The sequence below is a fragment of the Orbicella franksi genome, chromosome 5 (assembly GCF_964199315.1).
Source record: "Orbicella franksi chromosome 5, jaOrbFran1.1, whole genome shotgun sequence".
Lineage (NCBI taxonomy): Eukaryota > Metazoa > Cnidaria > Anthozoa > Scleractinia > Merulinidae > Orbicella > Orbicella franksi.
In genome coordinates this window covers 2,652,788-2,676,763 of record NC_138149.1, presented here as the reverse complement: position 1 = coordinate 2,676,763, position 23,976 = coordinate 2,652,788, and the positions used below count along the sequence as shown (strand labels likewise).

Below are 23,976 nucleotides of genomic sequence, written 5' to 3'. Positions count from 1 at the left end.
TTTCAGAAATGAACGACGGATAAACATGCCGAAACATCTGCCTCGTCTCGCAGGTGCCTTTGAATTTTTTGGTGAAAAGTGGCAAGCAAAGAGTGCAGGGCTCGATGATATGGTGACGAAAGACACAGCCCAGTTATGAAAGAATGTGTTCATTTAATAATACATTGAACTGTAAGGGAAAGTCAGTCATTTATAATATACGAGCATATTACCAGCCAAACATAATATTAAACTGGTTTCCTAGGTGACCCTTGAAAGCATAATATTCGATTCTATACGAGCATAATCCATGAGCCCCTAGACTTGAGTCCTCTCTGGTTTAGCCTGCAGAACAGGCGGACTAGCGGGCAGTGAGCGGGACGCGATACACAAGCGTGGAACGTGAGACGAAACAAACCGGATTTTTTTCGTCTCGCGCTTTGCGCTATTGTATCGCCTTTCACTCCAGCGTTTCGCTCTCTGCCCCGCTAATCCGGCTGTTCTGCAGGCTAACTCCCGAACTTGTGTCATCACCATAATTACTCTGGGGGACAACATGCGATGTCGATGCCGGCAACAGAACATTAAATGATTCGCAAAGTCTGCGAATATAATTAATTTTACATATCGCCCAGAATGTAATTGTCTCTTTCCCGACATGAACGTATCCCGGTGTGGGGAGGGGGGGCGGGTATTCCCAGAAAAGTTGGATGGGGGTGCGCGGCCTGCTTCTCAAAACCCTTACCCTATTTATGACCAAAATCTGCGATATTCCCTATCCTATTTATGACCTGACCAAAAAATCCGATACCCTATTTATGACCTAACCATTAAATTAAAACCCTGTTTCAGACCTGCGTTATAATAAGTTCCCTAATTCAGACCAATGTTAAATTACCGTAAACATAATTTGTGAAGGGCTTTTGCTAATTTGATAATGATGAAAAAGTGGCTTCTTCTTAAAAAGATACCCATATCAAGGCTAGAGTGCAAAAACCATACCCTATTTATGACCAAATGGCCAAAATAGGCTAAAATCGATACCCTATTTATGACCAAAACGGCTAAAAAACCATACCCTTTGGGGCCGCTCATACCTATATAGCTCTTATAAGGGAGTGCCCCCCCCCCCCACCTCAACCCGGGAACGTATCCCGCCGAGTTTATCGACGCACGCGTGGTGTAATAATGTGGATTTCCAAAACCAGTCTGCCGTGTCGAGTGTTCTACAGAGTTACCCTCGGGAACACCGAAGTCTCAGATTTCAGCTGTTGTCAATCAAACGGTTGGAGGTGCAAAGTTAGACCCCGCGCACACTTCACGGGAGGAATTTGAAAAACACAGGTTTCACTCTAAAATCGCATCAAATGTTTTCCGTCCACACTCTGCCAGAGGTACTTAAAAACGCAACATTCACTGGTCATTCTGGATTTGTGTTTGAGGAAAACTCTCTCAGGGAAATCACGTTATTTCCGTGACGCCATTGTTTTCTAAAATCTTCTTAAAACTCCACCAACTTTGAAACTTCACAACTCTAATTTGGAGGCCATTAACTGTTTACCCAATAATTCAAAAGAGTGAAATAAGGCTACACCTGAATAATAAATCGTGCTTTTAAATAAAAATGATTGAACAACAGTTTCGATGTTTTCTGAAGATAAACTTAAGAACTGAAAATAACCTTTCCCTCTCCACCCCCAACCTCAAAAGACCTTGGAAAGAAATAAAACGCTCAATAAAACCCTCGTGACTTGGCAGAATTTTTAATTCCGTATTGCCGTCTTTCACCAGCTACGCGGAAATGGTCAAAGGCATTGAGCGCGGCGAATCCATGAGGTACACTAAGAACCCAGTTGCAGAAAAAGCCATGTCAATGGCAAGCTCTTCAGATGATTTAGCTGCTGCTGCAGCGGTGTTCCGACGTCTTGGTACGCAATATTCACTAAATTAAAAAAAATAAACGGTTTTTGATTTGCTAGCAATTTTAATCATTTGGGTCAAACGTGCCATTTTGAGTAAAGCCTCTTGAAAACTGAGCCCAAGCTAGATTCTTCGTTTCTTTATTAACCAGCCATGAAATTGAAATATCATAAGTCAGCTACGGAAGATATAAAAGAAGTAGAGAGGAATAATTAATGTCGTATTGTTCAGTATCATATGGCTGGCGTTCGTAACCAATAGAGCGGTTTCAGTTTAGTTGAGTGTGGAAAGTAATCAGGCAATTACTTTGGTTTTGGTTTTACTACGGTTTGAAATTGGTTGAGTAGTCTAAATGGTAAGTAATTTTCTTGGTCTTATGGTTAATGCTTTAATTATAGAGAGAGCGAAAGATAATTCGAAACCCGGCGTCGACAAAACCTCGATCGGACCGGATCGCGGATCGGATCACGGACCGGATCATGGACCGGATCATGGACCGGATCATGGACCGGATCATGGACCGGATCACGGATCGGATCAAGGAAAAAAAAATTAAAATTCAAGATTCAAAATTCAAAATTTTGTTGAGCAAATTACACTAGAGTGACTACTGTGAGCAGAACGTTTTATTTAATTCAGGTGTGATATTCCTTTATTCTTTTATAATATCAAGCCAACTGGGAACTGGTCGCAGATGAATTTTTTTCAGGCTGTTCGGTTTTGATTGCGATGATCAATCATGTCTTCATATCTTTCTCCGCAGTTCAACTATATGATATTTCGTATATTCACTTGCACTCTTCACCATCTACGGGTATATTACGAACTCACAATGTGACCAGCTCCCAGTTGGCTTAATAGCTCAGTTAGTAGAGCACTGCACCGATATCGTAGAGGTCGTGGGTTCGAATCCCGTCCAGGCCTGAATTTTGTTTCAGGCTTTAATTTCACAACTGCTCAAGTTGTGTGTATAATTGCGATGATCAATTATGTCTTCATATCTTTCTCCGCAGTTCAGATTAATGATATTTCGTATTTCCGCCCACTTGCATCAAAGGTAAACTGTCATAAAACGAGTCAGCATGGTAATAATAGGACGAACGTATGAATAGAAACACAAAAACTAGAAACACTAAAAAATTAAACACCTGATGATTTCAAACAATTTCCGTTTTTGAGACAAGTCTATACTATTACAAGATGTGAGTTTGGAATACGATATTTCGCACTGGAATAAAACGAAACAAACCATTTGTATTTCAAGAAAATATAGCTGTTTTACAAAAAATTATAGGAATAACATCGATAGTGTGAACGATAACGCAACGCGAGAATAAACAACATTTTAGGAGTTACGTCACGATTTTTAGGGCCATTTTTAGGGTCGTAAAGAGTTGCCTTTAAATACAATAAAAGCTTAAAATGATCGCGTTCTAGGATAGAAAACACTTAGGAGTCAAGAACACTATCAAAACGGAATGAGGATCGTTAAGGATGGCAAAGATTAACGAGGACTGCAAATGACGAACTTGAAAAACTAGGCTAGTTTTTTGAAGGAGCGCAAATCGTGACGTAGCTCCTTTAAAGCAAGTCATGTCCTTAAGCTTTCGTACGTAAGTTTTCTCATTAACTGTAACGTCAGCTATAACGCTCACATCTGACACGAAAATGTAGCCGAGAATTAGCCACTGATACTAACAACAATTTCAAAAACGAGAATGGGAGGTTCACGCAAGCTTCGAGCCAACTAACGTTAAAATATAACTACATCTGCCTGTTCATTACAATTTAAATTCGTCGTAAATTAGGTAGGCGCTTATGTGGCTTTTTAAATGACCTCTTGTCATTCTCTGTAATTAACATGTCATTGCGTTAAATTCGGGATTATTATTTTCATTTAACACATTTTAGTTTTCCACTTTTGTTTTTTATTTATTATTATCTTATAAACGATTTGATTTTTTTTGGATTTTTTTTCTTTAAAACTTTGTTGTTGTTTTTTCTGTGATCCGATCCGTGATCCTATCCGTGATCCGATCCGTGATCCGGTCCGGTCCGGTCCGATCCAGCTTTTGTCGAACCATTGCGCTATCTTTTCAAAAATGCCGTAAAAAATAACGGTTTCCGCTTCGGCTAGCAGGCCGGAGGGCCGCGAAATTCCAAACTTTTTAACAACGAATCCAGTTCAAAGTTCGTTATCACATTGCAGGTTTTTTTTTGTCGAGAAAGAAAACCTTACACCTCGAATACAATCACCATAATTACGACATAGCACATACCGTATAAAATGATCATGCAACATTGCACCTTCACAAAAGTAGTAGCATAATTATGCAAAGCATCATTCGCTCTGAAAAAAGATAAAATGAAAAGTAAACAAACAACTCAAAGCCAACGATAACGTTCAAATCGAAAGAAATGCCAGTCGTAATGAGTTTGCCCATAAAGCTCCACCATCTCTAAAACCGTTCATAACTGTGATTTGGAGGCCATTAAATTAAACTATTTACCTAACAGCAATAATTCAAACAAGTGAAAGCGATACCTGAATAATAAATCAAGTACGTTTGTGTCTACAAAGAAGACAAACGAAACCAACTCGTATTAATAAAAATATTTATTCCGGAGCAATGTAAATGTCGCCTTTTGTGCCTTCCTCGTCCCTTTCTTGAATGGGTAGGATTGCCGCCGCTTTGTAATAACATTACAGACTGCAGAATATTCAGGAAGCCAGAAACGTCTGTTTCCCGTGCACTTGTTCTCTTTGGGAAGACGTTGCAGATTTGCAGCTGTTAAAATTAGACTTCAGTTAATTTTATATTCAAAAACCGTAATCTTTTCCACTTAAGCTAACCAGGAAAATAACTCGCATTCTCCAACTCTTTTATTAATCTGTCTTAGTTTTGTTTTAAGTGTATTTCCCTCACTGTAAGAAGGCCTGTGATGCTGGACCTTCTGCGAGGTATCGTCAATAAACTCAGGCATGATCTGCAAACTCTTGCCCAAATTCAGTGGTTATAAGTTGTAAGTTGATGGGTGACTGGCGCTGCTCATGTCATGAGTAAAGAGTAAAGAGTAAAGAGTAAAGAGTAAAGAGTAAAGAGTAAAGAGTAAAGAGTAAAGAGTAAAGAGTAAAGAGTAAAGAGTAAAGAGTAAAGAGTAAAGAGTAAAGAGTAAAGAGTAAAGAGTAAAGAGTAAAGAGTAAAGAGTAAAGAGTAAAGAGTAAAGAGTAAAGAGTAAAGAGTAAAGAGTAAAGAGTAAAGAGTAAAGAGTAAAGAGTAAAGAGTAAAGAGTAAAGAGTAAAGAGTAAAGAGTAAAGAGTAAAGAGTAAAGAGTAAAGAGTAAAGAGTAAAGAGTAAAGAGTAAAGAGTAAAGAGTAAAGAGTAAAGAGTAAAGAGTAAAGAGTAAAGAGTAAAGAGTAAAGAGTAAAGAGTAAAGAGTAAAGAGTAAAGAGTAAAGAGTAAAGAGTAAAGAGTAAAGAGTAAAGAGTAAAGAGTAAAGAGTAAAGAGTAAAGAGTAAAGAGTAAAGAGTAAAGAGTAAAGAGTAAAGAGTAAAGAGTAAAGAGTAAAGAGTAAAGAGTAAAGAGTAAAGAGTAAAGAGTAAAGAGTAAAGAGTAAAGAGTAAAGAGTAAAGAGTAAAGAGTAAAGAGTAAAGAGTAAAGAGTAAAGAGTAAAGAGTAAAGAGTAAAGAGTAAAGAGTAAAGAGTAAAGAGTAAAGAGTAAAGAGTAAAGAGTAAAGAGTAAAGAGTAAAGAGTAAAGAGTAAAGAGTAAAGAGTAAAGAGTAAAGAGTAAAGAGTAAAGAGTAAAGAGTAAAGAGTAAAGAGTAAAGAGTAAAGAGTAAAGAGTAAAGAGTAAAGAGTAAAGAGTAAAGAGTAAAGAGTAAAGAGTAAAGAGTAAAGAGTAAAGAGTAAAGAGTAAAGAGTAAAGAGTAAAGAGTAAAGAGTAAAGAGTAAAGAGTAAAGAGTAAAAAGGATGGAATCTCGAAATATTTCTTGACCTATAGGACTTGTCCTTTTAGGCGTGGACTCAGTAACGCCCTTACAAAGGCGAGAGACAGAGAAACACCAGCACCAGGGTCTCTTCTCCAGTATTGTCAAATTGGCCGGTTATTTTAAGCCACTATTTTGAAAATTGTCGAAGAGATGGCCCTGGGGACGAGGTTGACACAAGCACGTGTCTCTCTTGCACCTCGCCCCTCCCAAACTGCCGGTTTCGCGCATCTCAACACAGCGCAGAAAAACTCCTGGTTGAAGTTGCGGAGAATAACGATGAAAGAAAGCAAGCCAAACACGGGTGAATAACGTCCTATCCACCCTACAATTCGCTTTATTATATGGCTAGCTCCGTGAGTGGGCAAGATGAATCAAATCCAGCGCTGTGATTGGCTACCCGCTACCCGGACAGGCAAGATGGAGCTATCTTGCCTGCTCGGGACTACCCGTCGTGTCCCGGAAGAGAAATTTCCCCGAAAGCCATATAATAAATCCTTTATTGACCAAGCTTGTTCGGTCAAGATGGCTGGACATTTGCCTCGTTTTTTTGTGTGTGTGTCGGTCCATAAACACACAAAAAAAGGAACTTGGCCAATATCCAGCCATCTTGACCGAACAAGTTTGGTCAATAACCCATATATCCTGTGCATAAGTGTTGAAAAGCAAGCTCTGCTCTCCACTGGTTCGAGGTCACGTTTTTTCGCCGCAGGGATTTCTTATTTTTTTACTTTCCTTTCCTGGTTGTTTTTGTTTCTTTCACATCGGCACTTGTCTTTATTCTCTTTTATAAACTTGAAAGTAATAAAAAAAACACACACTGCAAACGTATGATTTCATATTAGTCACTTATCTTTTCTAAGTCCCGAGGAAGGCTAGTTTTGAACCGAATTAGTAGCAGTGTCGTTTCCTCTAAATCATTAGTCTTTGATTACATAGGTAAGTCACTACCATAAACTGATTTTCAATCTGAATGGTTATAGACAAGCTCAAAAAAGTGTGTCGTTCGATTGCTTGCATCAACCCGGCTTCAAAATTGACGAGAGCACACGTGTACGAAAACTGTGATGTACAACTGACGTACGAAAACAAACGTCCTCTTACATGTATCATCAGTAAAATCTAACGAAGGAAAGATTTATTTAGGAAAGATGGCGGATAATTCAAGCAAAGGTTTGTAGAACAGAGCATTTTTACGAGGCGAGGCCCCATTGCAAATACTTAACAGACTTCTTCATTTACACGGTGAGTATCAAATTTGTATTTGCGCATCCGCGAAGTTTTGAAACGCGATATTTGTGTGGCAAACTGAAATTTTAGTTTGACAAAACATGCTTTCAGTGTATAAACTCGACTAGCATTCAAGGCTCACCGGTCAAGAAGACAAAGGTGAACACAACTGGACTCGAGTCAACAACCTCTCATGGGTCTACTCACTTGCGAGCATTTCAACATGGCTATCTGATTCAACTGAGCTTTTTGCGTTCACTTAGAACTAACAACCCATTTACTCTGAATTATAATCAATTGGCACCGAGACAATTTACTCGAAATCTGTTACGCTTCCATGATATGTGCGCTTTCATTTTAACGGTCATTTTTTTGAAATTATTGGCTCATGTTGAGCGGGTGATGAAGCTCTCAACATACTCGCGTGCGCGCGTGCATGTTAAATTCGCGCGTATTTATCGTCAAAGATAATTGAAACATTGGCCGAGTGAACGCATCGACACCATGAAAGTTTTCTTCTGTGGTGCAGTAAGCCAGCTCTCCCCTCCACCCTTACTTCCTCCGCAACGATCACAGTCGAAAAATGACTGTTGGCTTAGCCGAGGGTTAACGGCTCTCGACTCCATCATAACCCGTCTTTGCCTCCAAGTGTGTTTGCAAAAAGCAGCGAGAAAACTTATTTATGCGCTGGTACTTCCCCCTATAATTCGTACCAGTTGCTATATAACACTCCGGCAATAATTGTTTTTAAAGGACACTACACAAAGGCCCATTTTGATTAGTTAATAATTGTCTCATATCCTAGTTACAAACGTGGTTACAATGTTTACTTCTGTTTTCATTGGGCTTGTAATCGCATCTAAAAGCTGTCCCTTTACAGTAGTTTTCGTTCAATTTCCCGTGGCCTTGTCAACGTCGTACTCTCGATGCTTCTTGATCCTGAACCCTTGGCTCAAGCGGGACCGATATTTTACGATCGTTTATTTTGATGCAATAAATCGCCAATAACCGTCGACGTCAACTTTGGTTTTCCGCGGTTTATTTGTCTACCCTGGAAGAAGATCTGTTAAGTAGTCCTACCCTCTAGTTTGTCACAACACGCCTAGAGCTCGTTTCGTTTCGTCTCGTTTTGGAATTTGGCAGGCGCTGCAAGTGCAACAATAATGTCTTTTGGGGATGAAGATTTTTTTTACTATGACTTTTTTTTTAGGAAGGGGGGGGGGAGGGCAATCTCGAACGTTTAGTGTTCTAATCTTTCACTTCTGTCCACCTGCTTTGTTGTACTTGGTCTGAAAAGACTTTTAGGAGCCCAAAATAGCGAGGAGACAAAGAGGAAACGAAAGTTCAAGAAAGGCAAAAGGCACCGAAAAATCATCGCCGTAAGTACACTGTTTTATAAGGAGAGTTTGTGTTCTGAGAAAAGAAATCGAGCAATTCTCTAAGAAACTTGCATGTGCCCGAGAACTCAAAACTGCTATAAAAGAACAATTCCTCCATGCACATGGCGTTTCTATAATATTTCTGTTGATTAACTTATAGAGAGTTCAGTTCAGTTGAAAGAAGAACCGTGACCCACCCGTTCAGTTCAGGCTGACCGAGAGCATCGCGATTTAGCGCATAGCATTAATTTTTCGATCACACGTCTTTTACTTTAAACTCGTTGAGAGTTTTAATTATCTGTCCGGCTTTGTGTTTGTTTTTCCCTTTAGGAACGATTAAAGGCACTAAACTGGGAAGCTCGAGCTCGCTCTGACGTCAAACTTATGTGGCAGATCACGGTATGAGTGTGGTCAGGAGCCATAATGGCTCCTGGTGTGGTGTTATAGTTGTTGTGGGGTGGATACAGGATTTTAGAGAAGGCGGTCCCCTGTATGCTGTAGGGGGGTCCATGGTCATCCTTCCCCGGAAAATTCTTAAAACTGAGGTTCTCGGAAATGGGATTTCCGGCATTCCGAAGCCAAGTCAGCGTGTAATGCTGTCAATTTTTTAATTAGGGGGTTCGACCGAGCCCCCCCCCCCCTCCCACCCCGAACTCCTTGGATCCGCTCCAGGTTGTTTGATAGTTTCTTGCATTTCACAAATCCAGGAGTATGTTTCTTTTAAACACCATAACTGCGAGCTCTCTTACTATCCTGAAATCCTATAACCAGATCATTTCGATCAAACCCGACACGGCATTCATGTAAAACAGGCTTTAATTTAGTTTACTTTTCTTTAATGGTTAGCAATATTTTAAATTATAGAAGATGAATCTGTATACATGTTAGTCTTTCGTAATAAGTTGTAGCTTTTATATTAAATTGTTAATGCCTGATGTATTTACCGTGTTTTTAAATAAAGATGATGATGATGTATTTTACTGCCATGTTTTCAGAGTATATCGTCACGTAATAGCTTCCTAATTAAATATCCGCACATACTCTTTACCAGTGTGAAAGATGTGAAAACCAATAAACGTTATTTTGTCACGTATAGTATGAATAAAGGAAAGTGACACCTTGAACTCCTGGCAGTTGTCAGTGGCTTTAAAAGAAATGAAATGGGGAAGATTGCACTTGCTCAAAATATTCAAAGATCGATATCATAGCTTCGTAGGGCCGTAGGGTTCATTATTTAGAAGTGTATGATCGTAGAGCACGTAGAGATATAGAGTTCATTATGTAGAAATCTGATCGTGGAACAATAGAGTTCATTACTAGTAGAAATTTGTGATCGTAGAGCCGTAGGTTCCGTAGGACCGTAAAGTTCATTATCTAGAAATGTGTGATCGTAGATCGTAGAGCCGTAGAGTTCAGTATATATCTAGAAATGTGTGAATTTAGTCATACAAACAACACTCAGACATGGACACTGCATGCATTCTAAAGACTCCTCTCCTCGATCATTACTCACTCCAGATCGGAGAAGGACAAGATATATGCCAAGATCAAGATTACCTCTACAAAAATGACTGGTGAGCTTATTATTGGTGCGATTTTTTTTTTTGATTTCTAAGAAGGCAATCCTATTGAGGATAAACTTTTAGTCTGAATTCGTTTCAACCCTTATTGAGCAAAGGCGTCACAAGGATATGCTAATTGCACTTAAGCCGGGTACGTTCTCGTGTGAAGTTGGCTCTACAGCGCACACGTGCAGTTCTGGCCCTCTCTCTGTCACGCAACGCTAAGGAGAGAGGGTCCCGCTAGAACTGGACTAGGAACATGCAGCTGTGAGAGTAATAGATGGATTAATATTTCTCACATTCACCTAGCTATTTCCTTTTTTTTTTAGGACACCTACAGAAGACGATCGCAAACTTTTTGATCAAGAAGGAAAGGACGAATACAAACAAGGTAACTCCCTTCTCCAACATATTTTGCCCGCCTCTGTAGTTCAGGCTACGTAACCCCTGCCATAAAACTTAATTTAGGAATGACACATGAGAAAATCTCTCCCCTTTGCAAAAGGCTTCTTTGGTATTTAAAAAACCGTGAGAAGGAGGGGGGGGGGGAAGGGAGGGAGGCCGGAGGAGGGCATATAAGGCCTTGATGCTCCCGCCTCTTCCCATTTCCTTCGCTCTCTGCGTGCCCACTTTTCCCTTTTGATCTTCCCGTCTTCTAAGATACCCCTGGAGCTTAGAGAAATTCAAAAAGCAATCTTCTTGGCACATCATTCTTTATTTTATTTTTCAGAGTTTCCTAGTTTGACTAGTCAAAAACCCTTTCGACAGACATGTGGAAAAGAAAGCTGTTTCTTTGAAGATGGATCGTTACTTTATTTATGACAAAGCAGGGGTGTACTCATAATACATATCTCTTAACAACTGTATGCGTAACTATTTTTAATAAACTGTAACTTACGTGACGCCTTGGGGCGATTAAAAGGATAACAAACAAATTGTATATGTATCTGATTTAAGACAGGGTTGCATTTCGAAAATAGTTTTAAAAGCACCTCACAGCAAGTCTGTGAATTTCTTCAGAATGCAGGTGAAGCTATTATAAACCAGGTTCTTTAATTTATCTGGAGTAATCACGACTCCAGCAATAATATAATATGCGCTAACTTAGGAGATGCATGTAATTTTACAATAATATATATATATGACAAATCGATTAAAATAGTCTCTGTTGATCTACGTTGGATTGAATCTGGCCAAGATGATGTTCCTTGTCAGTTATTCTTCACAGCACTGTCGTCTTCCTTGGCTTCACATTCCCTCCATTACGTTGCATGAATTTTCAGACGGTTCGGCGAGATCGTCAACCGAAAAGATATGTATGTGCTCGCCAATATCACTCGCGGAATCACCCAACAGCTGGGTAGAGCTCGAAATATAAAGGATGGCGTAAGGGGCTTGGGGACAAATTAAAAAAAAAAAAAGAACCTGCAAAAGCAAATCGCTGCAAGAATTTAGAGAAGGAATGAATGGACCATTAGCAAACCTCAACATAAATATGCAGTTTTATCATGATTTTGGAAAAATATTTGAACTGCTTGTCAAGCGTCTCGAGTATATATTTGACCATTTAGTATTTTTAGAATGACTGATCGGATCTGACTGTTTGACCCCTTGCTTGGTGATGAAAAGGACTGCCTTCAGGTTGATCACTTTTACTGATCATGAGATTCGAAAATATGCACGGAGAAGAGCTTTCATTGCACAAGTACGAACGGGAGTAGCTTTTTTTAACAGTTTGCTTCTGATTCGTACGATTTGGTTGAAGTCGGCCCAAGCAAGATTGCCAATTTATTGGGAATTTTGATTGGACCCCCATAAAATCAAAAGCTATGGCTTTTGATATTGAAAAGGTCAGTTATCAAGGGAATGGCTGCATATCTTAAATGGATTTTGATACTTGCATTAGGCACAGAAAGTGAAAAAAAAAAAAAAATCTGGCGAAATAATCTTCCTTCTGAGTACTTTAAATACGATTTGAATGAACTTGGCTTATTTCAGTGAAACATCCAGACGATTGCAGTATATGTATCAGGAACAAAAAACAGTTACTGTCCCTCCAATTAAATGCTAATGAACGTTTGAACGAAGTGCCGAAAATTTGCTGACTGGGCAGAGTGTGAGCAAAAATAGGTATGAGCTAGCATACTTAAACCAGATTGGTAAAGTTTGCGAGCAATGTCATGCAATAGTAGCTTTGTACTGCAGAATTCATTTAAGCCTTCGCAACAATTTATAGTGCTATCAAACTGCCACAAGCCGTTTTTCAGTGTTACTGCAGAAAAAACGTTACGATTTTCTTAACAGTTTTAAGTACAAAGAAAATTATTTCGGGTGCTCATTCAGAATAGAAATAAAGAAAAAAATTTACTTTTAATTTTCCCGTGGGCCCATAAAACGGCTGGAAATCGAGCCGAGAAGTTCAGTTGGAACAGCTGTAAAAATATGAAATGGTTTACGTGACAGATTTGTTTCCACCGTTTTGGTTCTTACTTCCAAACATCTACTTAAATCGAATCTATGGAAACGCATGGAACATGTTTTATATTCCCTAAATAGAAACACACGTTTTGCTATAACAAGAGATATGTTTATCTTGCAATATACAGAGTTACGCTTTGTTACCATCGTTCGTCCGTGACACGTTGTGTCACGCTGACTAACCCTTGTTGGAAGCTTGCCCAAGCATCTATATCGGCAAAGATATTCCCTTTGGATAAATAAAATGTTTATCGATACGGACAAAGAAGCGAAGCAAACTGATTGTGCTTTTGCTTGGTTGTGTTTCTGTATGGTGTTCATTTATCGCGTTCGGGGTCTTTCACAACTCTGATTAATTTGCAATTCTCTTTAGATTTTGCCATGACGTCACTACCTCGCATTCGTTGGACTCTAAAAATGGCGGCCAAATTGTGTGAATCCTGAAGAGGACATTTTGGTTGGGAGAAACGAAGCTGAACTCTCTTGGATTTGGCTGTTTGGATGTTATTGTTTAGCTGACAAACAAAAGCGCTTATTAAGGACGATGTCTTTACATTACGGGGCACCATCTTAACTTTCAAGCCGCGAATCAGCCAAGTGTTCCAGGGTGATGCGGTTCGAAAGAGTTTGAAAGTGAAATATACCGAGATTGTTCTTGTGGGGACTTCACTTAATTTTCTACTTGGACGTAGAATCAGACAGAGGAAATGAAAGATATAGTATTCTTAGAAGGCATTTTAGCCGCTGTTGCATCCCAAGATACGCAAAAAAGACTGAAGGCGGCCGAAGACTTCTCGAACTATCTCAGCGATCCTTCAAATGGAATAGAGTTCATTGGTTTCGACAAGCTCCTGGATGGTCTTATTGGCTGGGTCAACAGCAGTAACTTTAAGGCAAGTAGACAGTGAAAGCATGTACTGCTATCTTGTCCTCGAGATTTTATTCTTCTGCATTACAGATTGAGAAAATCTGTGGCAAGTTTCGCAAGCATGCGAGCTGACAATTTATCGCAATTATTTGATTTGGCTGGTTGTCGTATTGGTGTGCATGTACCAGAGAATATACTGCACTACAGTGAGTTAGCTTGCGGGATTGTAGAATATTCCTATTTATTTTCTACGCAGTGGTCGGCTATTCTGTGAAGACTGCAGTCGTTGATTAATTAAGACTCGGGCTATTACTGCAAATTAGTGAAACCATTCTTTGTTTTCTTGAGTAAAATATTGGCTCCCCTGCTCTCTTATTGAGTAGCTAGACTATCCGTCTTTTCCAGAGAAAATTATCATACAAAGAAATGATAATATGCTTTTATTTTTATTTAGATAAGCCTGACTGGACTGGACCTCCTTCATCAGATTGTTGATCGCCTTGGAGCTAATTTTCGGAGCCATCTTTTGCCAGGTTAGCTTTAACAATATTCCCATGCTTTGTGCTAAATAATATATACACCGTAATCTATTTCGCACACGGTGTCGGGGACCGAGGTGATTAGATACCCTTTTATCGATTCCGATGTCTGCACTGAGATCTATGTTTGAATCAAAGTCTGAAATGTTAAAGGTATCAAAAACAAACCAAAAACCGGCGGCGTTTTAGTCTTTGAAGGGTTACGAAATGTTTTGTTGGCAATCCCTGTCTTTGTTTACACAGGCAAGCTGTGAATTCGGCAGTCTGGTCCTTTATGTAATGGATCGAGGAACGATCGGCATGCATTTTCTTTTTCGTCGAGTCTGCATTAGTGGTTCAAGTCTGTAGCAACTCGCCTGTGAAGGCATTTGCAAATTCAGATTGGCGGTAAAGAGACCTATTACGTGGTCATTAAAAATAAATAAATTTCTGGTGGATGCAAATTTTCCACAACAAGCGAAGCACCTGTTCAAACCGTGTTCGGAGTCTCCCTTGTTTTGTGCCAAAGAGTACGAATTGTGACAGGCAATTTGTAGTCATCCACGGGGTTACTCCATAACTGATAAATATGTTTTTCTTCCCTCGTTATGGAGTGTTTATACAAGTCGTGCTGAGGAGATGTTTGCAGATGCAGTGTCAATTGGCTTTAGTGCTGTATTACAACAGCCAGTTTGTCACGACAAAGTTAAATTAAATTCCTCAATTTATTGGAGACGCTTATGTCCTTATTGTACATAATTATACATATTAAATAACTTAAGTATTGAGTACTTTCTGCGTCAATTAAAGAAAATAAATTTTCTATATGGCATATTTTCAGCACATTGTTCTAAGTACAGCAATTAAACTTTCACATGCTCTTCCATGTTTTAATTTGATTTTATTAAAATAACTGTCAATTTCTTACTAAGTCATGCAATCTTTCATGGTCCCAAGTTATATGACTTGGCAATGACGTACGTTTCACATACTTGTGTATGCATGAGCGTTGTGTTTACCCAACCAGAAGATAAGTTTGCATATTGAATGGATAGTCAAAGTGGTGACCAGTATATTAGAGCAGTTTGAATAAATGTAGGGAACGTCTTAAGCTATTGAAATCTTGTGCTGACAGGTAAGGAATTAATCATATCATGTGGGTCAAGATTTGACTTAAAATGAAGGAATGGATATTTATTATAATCTAATAATTGGCCAACAATGTCTGCTTTGTTAGTTTACATTATGCTTTGTGTTTTGGTTTGAGTTGACACATAGCAGTAACTTTTGCTTGTATAGCTGAGGTTTTTTCTTCAAGATTGCCTACCATAAGTTTAAAGTTTATTTCTCAATGAATTTGCAAATTTGTCACTGTGATCTATCTCAGCAATATCAAACGTAAGTTTCCACAATTCTTCTAGCTCTTTCCTTTAGTAATCCGTCCTTCTACTCCCATGTTTTTTTCTGTTCACTCAAACGAAATGGAGGCTAACTCAATAACCTAGCGGCTCTGTTAGCCTCCATGCACAAACTGTATACCATTGTCACCTTTAATTGTTATATATGTATCTTTTTTTTCTTTTGTTTATGCTAATATTGTAATTTCAAATTGTAAGTGCAAAATAAAGTGAAGTTGAGGTTGAAGTTGCGAAGAAACATCTAAATATCTTTCCTCCATGGTTTGGAATGTGCATAGAAAAAACCAGAACTTGCAAACTATTCACCCAGTTGAAGGTGTCACTGCTTTTAATTAGTTGTTTGTTTTCATAGTATTGCTAAACTTTTGTCTTTCTCTTTTCTCAGCTGATCTGTTTTTAAACTTTCTATGGCAAATGCTATTTTTTTTTTTTTTTTTTTTTTTTTTTTTTATTGCTAAACACGCAATTACTTACATTGCCTTACTCTACTCACAACAATAACTAACCTACTTACAATACACTACATTATTGTTATCATCATCATCATTATTATTATTATTATTATTTCTAATGCTTTTACCGTCTTACAAACGTCACTTACAATACATAAAAAAAAAACACCTATTTACAATACTTGGCATTACGTTACTTACAATACACATTGATTGCTTATTATGACTTACACATTACGTTACTTAAGGAGTTACAATACAATGTAATTACTTAATTATACAAAAAAACAACAACAACAACAACAACAACAAAACAAACAAAAAAAAGAGAAACAAAGACCTTGCAACTAATTACTACGGAAAACGCCTTAAATGGTGAGAAGGAATTTCCACTTCTGTTGAAATTCCCTTTCGCCATTCGACGTGGCAGCAATATATTTTTCTATCTCGATTTTATCCTGCACTAATGAGATGAAGTCGCTGAAAACGAACATAGTATTATTTAGAGCGTTGATATAAAGAAAATATTTGCCTAGTATTATGAGGTGGTTGAGGGTCAAACGGTGAGTACAAGGACGAGTAATTCCAAATAATACCTCTGGCTCGGAGAGAAGTAAACTCGCGTTACTTACAGTAGAATACCAACTTTGGAACTTATACCAAAAGGAAGACGCTTGCGGACAGCTAATAAACAAATGACGTATGTTTTGACTATCAGAGGGACAGAAAGGGCAGGATGGGGAGGCAACCTTGTTCATTTTGTATAATATACTGTTCGTGGCTAAAATGTTATGTATAATTTTGTGCTGAAACATTGCCAATTTAACTTCTTTTGTGGCCGTGAAAGGCAGAAGATAAATTTTATTTAGATTCTCTTTTGCGATGCCGTATGATAAGAGTTTTTTTTCTGAAGTGGGAGGTTGAAGATTTTCTAAGGTTAACAGTTTGTCGTATAACATCTTGCACGTTATATTACAGATTGGCGGCGGAGGTGTAGTAGAATCGCCAGAATTAACGTGAAGGAGCTTCTTCCAACTTTGAGGGATCGCAGATAAAAGACTATAATATTGTAAAAAGTTGCAATTTAGCATGTATTTATTGCGCAAGGAAAGGAAAGGCAGGAAGCAATTTTCACGCTCGTCAAAAAGGTCTGAAATTTGCTTTATACCTGCTCGGTGCCAATGAGGTAGATATACCATTTTTTTGTCAATCGTAATGAATTTGTTGTTCCAGATTGTCTGAGACAGTATCTCGGTCTTGCTGTGAGGTGTCGTAGACACGATTTCTTGCCAATGATGAATAATTTGTTTGTAAAATTCAGGAAGATGGCCATTAAGATCAAGAAAGTTGTAGTCATAATTACATTGAAAGATCTCAGTACCGCCGACAGTAGAGAGAAACGATTTTGGAATATACTTCCACGGTGCATCTGAGTCTGAGCACAGCCGTTTTACCCAAGTTAGTTTCAAAGCCTTATCGAAAAGTACAAAATCTTTCATGCCAAGACCGCCATCCGATTTCTTCTTGATGAGGGTTGTCTTTTTTATTTTGGCGGGTTTTTGCTTCCAGATAAAATCGAACACTATTTTATTGACCTCTGTTGCAAAGTTTTTTGGAGTCTCCATAACACTGGAGATGAATACAAGTTTGGAGAGGGCTAACGTTTTAACAATATTTATTCTACCGTATATAGATAAGTCTCTTCGGGACCAGACACTTAAGGTTTTCTTTAGGGATCCTAATTTTTCAAAGAAATTTTTCTTATGAGACAATTCAATGTTATAGGTAAAATGCACACCGAGCGCGTAAACGGGATCATCGCTGATTTGGAGGTTGCAAATTGCGTCTTTCCTATGGCGCATGGAGCCAAGCCATAGCATTTCTGATTTTGCCTGATTTATTTTTAGGCCAGAGCATTTTTCAAACAGTGAGAGTAAGTAAAATAAATTAGAAACTGACTGGACATCAGCAAGAAGGGCAGTTGTGTCGTCAGCATACTGTGTGAGCTTGACCTCTTCATTTCCCTGGATATGTATGCCCTTGATGTCTTTTGACCGTTTTATACTTTGGGCAAGAAGCTCCATAGCGATAACAAAGAGTATGCCTGAAAGGGGACAACCCTGACGGACACCGCGTTCTAAGTAGAAGTGTTTAGAGGCAACACCATTGTTAATGACACAACTAGAGATGCCTTTATAGAACACGCTGACCCATTGCCGGAGATTTGGTCCAAAGTTGAAAGATTCAAGGCATTTTTGGATAAAGTTCCATTCAATTGAATCAAAAGCTTTCTCGAAATCTAAGAAAACAGCTATACCTGGTATATTTTTAATTTTAGTGAAGTCCATTGTGTCTGCTATTAGTCTGATACTTTCTCCAATGAATCTACTTTTTACGTAGCCCGACTGACAAGGATGTATTACGCTTGGCAAGATCTTTTCCAAGCGAAGAGCGATAGTTTTGGTCGCAATTTTGTAGTCAACATTAAGTAGCGAAACTGGTCTCCAATTTGTTAAATATTCCGCGTTCTTGTTCTTTTTTGGGATTAAAGAGATAATACCTTGTCGTTGAGAGATAGAAAGTGATCCGTGTTGAAATGCATAATTAAAACTTTCCACCATGAATTTACCAACAGCGTTCCAAAAAAAGCGATAGAACTCTGAAGTGAGGCCATCTGTACCTGGTGTTTTATTGCTTTCCATCTTCATAAGCGCTCGTTTACATTCATCGATAGACATAATGCCTTCGCAAATTTTTGCAGTTTCTTCTGACAATACATTTTCCGTATTAAAGAATTCGATAAACTCCGAGCCGTTCGGATTCGTGTTTTTTGATGTATATATCTGTTTAAAAAAGCGCTCTTCCTCTTCAAGAATCTCCCTCGGGTCGGTTAATTTTGCGTGATCATTGACTTTTAAGGCCGTTATATGTTTTTTCCTTTGGTTTGTTTTTTCTAAATTGTAGAAATACTTACTGTTTTTCTCGCCATGTTCATACCAGCGCGCTCTGCTTCGTATAATCGTGCCACGCGTCTTAACGCTTGCTATTTTTGAAAGCTTGGTTTTTACTCTTTCTATTTCGCTCCTTAGGGAATCGCTGTACGCTGTCTGGAGCTTGCACTGCAGCCTGATCATCTCCGACAAAAGGGCAGACTCTTCGTCACGCTTGCTTTTTGCTTTTTTTTTCGAAAATTTTATTGTGAATGCTCTGATTTCCATTTTAATCATTTCCCAGAACAAACCCTTGTCCTCAGTTCTCTGATGCTTTTTGGCGAACTCTGGAATTAAGAAATTCAATAATTCTACATATTTCGTGTCCGACAACAACGAGTTGTTAAATTTCCAGAAGCCTGGCCCACGAGGGGGTTCGTGTTCGGTGAAAGATATAGAGAGCAGGACTGCAGAGTGGTCAGAATAAATATTTGGAATTATTTTGCTCTCGCAAATTCGATTACTCAGTTGATTTGAAATGAAGAGGTGATCTAGTCTACATTGTATTTTCATCGAGGGGTTCGCCCACGTAGGGCCAAATGAGCCCGGGTTTTTGTAGCGCCAGGTATCGAGCAGATTATGCGTTTTAATCAAAGCCTTGAGTTCAATAGTCGATGCTTTTCTAATGTCAACAGGTTTGCCACCTCTTTTGTCTAAAGTGCCGATTACGCAATTAAAATCGCCCCCCAACACAAGATTTTCATTTCCATATTTACCGAGGATATTATTTGAAAGCCCCCTCAGGAATACAACCTGTTGGTTTGGATCGTTTGGTGCATAAACATTAACCAGTACAACTTTAGTATTATCAATAACAATCTCTGCTAAAATATATCTCCCGTGATCATCTGAGGCAATTTTTTCAATGTTTATGTCAAGCCGTGGTTTAAAAAGAATCATAACTCCTCTGCTATGAGACGAACCGTGGCTAGATACGATTTTGCCTCCCCATTCCGTCTCCCATCTTCCGATAGTATCGAGCGAGGAATAAGTTTCTTGCAAAAAAATTATATCTGCTTTTTGTTGATGTAGCCAACGAAAAACTTGTCTTCGCTTTCTCGAGCCGTTTAACCCTCTTACATTTAGCGATATAATTTTATACATTTAGATTCTCTGCAGAAGGCGAAGTCACAATATTCCAGAGAAAAAATTAAGCACTTGTTTATACTATAGTTCTCACTGTGCGGCGAGATATCATAACTTAGAATTAATTTTCTTTTGTTGACTGTGTTGAAGTTAGATAGATAAATACATTTCAACATACTTACAACAGAAATACAACTACACACACAACACAAACTACTCACTACTTCAGACTCACCTATGCTTTTGTGCGGCGTTTACTGACTGGGTTAAAATTGGGGTACTAGTGGCAGCAATTTAGCAATGGTTGAGTTGTACGGCGGAGCAAGAAAGTCAATTAAACATATTTAAAACTAACCGTTCATTAAACATCCGTACAGAGGGAAAAGAGCTGTTTCCGGTCCTCGGTAGAGTGAGCCGTTGATAAAAAGTTTTTCTACCTTAAAGTACGCTTCTTTCTTTTCACGTTTGGCAGCCTTGAGAACGGGGTATAACTTCCTTCTTATCTCATCCACTTCTTTTGGAAAGTCGTCGGATATTCCAATGTTGGTGCCCTTAGAAAGGTTCTTGATGAACGACTTTATGAAGTTCTTGTCTTGATAAGCGGAGAGTCTGACTATAATTGGACGGGATCCGGAGTTTCGGCCGTCGCGTGTATGCGTAGAAATCCTATTTAGTTTCTCCTTAAATGTAATCATTGATAATAAATGTAATTAGAAACTTGATCAGCTTGCAAAGAAAATAGATTTTTCAAGGAAATATATTTTCCATGAGTTGAAGCCATGGAATGCTAGCCCAAAACCCTTCCTCAATAATCCTCATTCATTCATCAAATAAGAAATCCCATAATACTCATCGGGCAAATGGTGGATATGATCTACTACATGTACAATGTAGCCCGACAAAAGTTTCCACTCTATGTGTAGCTCTCAGACTGTGCTTTGGACAGACTTTCTTTGCATGCAGCTTAACTGTCATACAGTGAAACCTCCCTAAAAATTGAACTGTGATCTATCCATCAAGATTTTTGTAAAGGAAGGCAACTCGCTTAGTTATATGTTAAAAACTAATTATATTTTGAGTCAGTGTAATTTACATTTTGGCAAATGATGGGATCATAGTCCATCTATACTGGCTAATCTTGTAAAACAGGGGTATTGATATTCAGATTAATTTTAATCTCAAGAGATTATTGAGTGATATTTCCTCAAGATTCTGACCTTACAGTAAAGGAGTTTCAGTGCTGAAGGATTATCTACTAATTAAAATCAATTTCTGGATTATATTCAGAGGCAGACAGATAATCTTGTGGGCTAATAAGTCTAGAGGTAGCAGCAGATGTAGGTACAAGCATTCCTTTGAAAAAGAATGCATGGATATAACTGTTGAATGTTTTAAAATTTCATGATAGCAATCCTGGAAACAGTAATTGGAAAGAGGAACAAACTTTATACTAACAATTTCTGAAAAAAGTCATTTCTTGTAAAATAGACTTTGATCTTATGTGACATGATCTTATGTTGCATACAGTATTTCCCGAGGAAAGCTGAACAGGATTGGCTGAAGAAACATTAGAATAAACAATAGAAATAACAAACCATGCCCTTAGAACAATAGAGGTGGGTGAAACAGGGAGTAAATGTAGAGGTGCGTGGCTTGATGAGCATTCAAGTAAAAATATCTCAATCTCAACTTTGCACTAATTAACAAGAAGATTCCATCTTGCTACAAACCTACACAAAGTTGTCACTACCCATCAGTGACAAGCTGGGACAAATCTATAGTATGCCAACATGTTAGTGAGAGTGGCCTCACTAGTGTATAATGATACTTTTCCTTTCAAGGTACTCTCTGGTAGACCTTTGTAGCACATCAAAAGACAGCAATTGAAAAATTTCATGCAGTATTTCCATTGAATTACTTCTGATTATATTTCTTGATTGTCAGTGGACTTTTGCTTCAACTTTGGCAATTTAATTACTATTTCCTAAATGCGACTACAAGTGATTAATATCTGCATACCAAGGAATGGACATTGTAGCCAGTTGCAATTCTGTGTGTGGCTGATAACATACACCAGTGGTGATAGTTGTATGAAGAGGTTTTAAGGCACAGGTCAGTTTTGGGAATTTTACCAACAAGCAGCTTATTTTAGGATTTTGTGTTCTGATTAAAAATAAGGATTAATTTAGTAATGCAACCATAATCAAGATGAATTTATAAATGTATCTTGTTTATGTCTCTGCTTTTAAAATCATTTTGAATTAATTTAAAATAATTGAAAATTAAAAAATGAATTTTAAAATAATTCTGAGCAAGAGTAATTTTTAATCTCGCTCATTCTACATGAAGAGCGCTCAGTCTGAAATTTTTTTTTATTAGCAATATATATCTTGGTATCAACAACAATGCTTTGAAGTTGTCTTTATTTTGAGATGTTTAAGTCATAACAGGAACTACATTGTACCTTGTAGAAATAATTTGCAATCAGCCAAAAATAGATGTAAAAAATTGGCTTACATTAAGCCATGTGCTGATTGTACCTTAAGTTAGCCTCAAAATTTGGTAGTTAAATTTTTGCTTCTAGAAAATTGATAGGTTGTTTTATTAATTTTCTCCTTGAGATTAAAGCCATGATGACAAAACCAGTGGTATCAATCTTTCATAGGAGGTCTATTAATAAATGTGCATTAGAGTGAAAAGGAAATAGAGCTCTGTAGTACCATGCTGAGACAGCTGACAAACTGCATTTGCATAAAAATCTTTCAACTCCCCTTAGATTATTTGAATTGAAAAAAAAAAAAAAAAAGAAAAAAAAATTGCCAACTTTAGTGATTCCTCTGTCTTGGAAAGAACCATCTGTGTCCACCTTAGTCAATGATAATGCATTTTGAGGTATGCTTGTTACTATCATGACAGAATGCATAGGTAGCTCTTTCAATGTGTTTTGAATTTGATGATATTCATTGGTAAAGTCAAATGTCAAATGTAAAATAATCAACATGAGATTATAAACTACCTATATACAAATGGTCATTCTGGTTAAATATGTGAAAGTAAAATGTAGTGCAATATTATTTCATGTTTGATATAATGTTTAAAGTTTTCCTTTAAAACTGTTCAAATGTTCTTTTTGTCTGTGTAGTTCTGTTTTTTATGTTTAGTATCTTTTGTATCAAGGTGTGTTTTTCTGAATTTATTATTATTACTTGCAATACAGTATGTCCTGATTATGTTTAATATGTATTTCTCTGTGTTATGAACCCTTTCAGAGGCAGGTTTTTTTCATACATGACTTCTTGCTTTGTCAAAATTTTTGTTCAAACTGTGACCGATTTTCCTCAAGTCGTACACTTGATTGTTTGTTATTTTGGAGGGGAGGGGGAAGGGAAGGAAAAAGCTTTCAGGTTGATGAGCACTCTCTCTTTAAATCAGTATTATCAGCTGTCCCAATTCTTCTTTCCTCGAAGGTTAAATTCCAGCTTCTTGCAATACTACAAAACTATCCTAGTTAGTTTTACCTGTTAATAGTGCCAATGGCTTTAAAACATTAACACTGAGTGATGTAATAGTAGCTACTATTAGTATGTTCTGACAATCTTACATTTTGTTTTTCAGTAAAAAAAATTGGTTTTTGAAATAGTTTGCATTTTAAATATTTTGGCTTGAATTTTGATCATACTGTATGGTTCATCGAGATCACTGTAATTCCTTGAGCATTATTGTTAGTGTCTTTGTGAGGTAGCCATTACATTGTTTGGCCAGTTTAGAGAGTGACTTGCATTGCAAATGTTTTAGAGTATGAAAATACTTGACGTGAAATTCAAGTTTAGCAATGCTTTCATCATAATTTTTATAGGGAGTTCTTCAAGAAGTGAAAATCAATTCAATCAAAATAAACTTCAATCTGTATTTCTGAACCGTGATCTCAGTGAAGTCAGTGGCTTTGAATGTTTCTTCTGACAGGTGCAAGCCACAGCTTGTTTTAGTGGGCATTTTGTGTACCTGACTTCAAACTGAAGCGATATGTATTTTTTTTTTCATTTATTTCAGTTGTCCCTGCTATCATTGATAGGTTAGGAGACAGCAAACAACAGGTAAATGAACAG

The 23,976-nt window shown here is 37.8% G+C and overlaps 3 protein-coding genes across 7 annotated transcripts in view; 2 read left to right on the top strand and 1 right to left on the bottom strand.

The window, feature by feature from the left end:
- The window catches only part of LOC145486912 (uncharacterized), a 142,515-nt gene extending 130,640 nt beyond the window's left edge, over positions 1 to 11,875 (top strand). Inside the window, exon 66 of the mRNA XM_081465621.1 lies at positions 11,688 to 11,875. Within this exon, the coding sequence (XP_081321747.1) occupies positions 11,688 to 11,864 (177 nt within the window). The 3' untranslated portion in view covers positions 11,865 to 11,875. The remainder of the gene's footprint in view (positions 1 to 11,687) is intronic.
- Positions 1 to 23,976, bottom strand: part of LOC145486923 (polycystin family receptor for egg jelly-like) — a 231,845-nt gene that overhangs the window by 82,705 nt on the left and 125,164 nt on the right. The gene's annotated exons all lie outside the window — the stretch shown is intronic.
- LOC145487490 (CLIP-associating protein 1-A-like) overlaps positions 12,923 to 23,976 on the top strand; it is a 53,098-nt gene continuing 42,044 nt past the window's right edge. For all 5 annotated transcript variants that reach the window (XM_081466280.1, XM_081466283.1, XM_081466282.1 and 2 more), the window contains exons 1-3: positions 12,923 to 13,431; positions 13,861 to 13,939; positions 23,921 to 23,964. In XM_081466280.1, the coding sequence (XP_081322406.1) occupies positions 13,246 to 13,431; positions 13,861 to 13,939; positions 23,921 to 23,964 (309 nt within the window). In that variant the 5' untranslated portion in view covers positions 12,923 to 13,245. The remainder of the gene's footprint in view (positions 13,432 to 13,860; positions 13,940 to 23,920; positions 23,965 to 23,976) is intronic.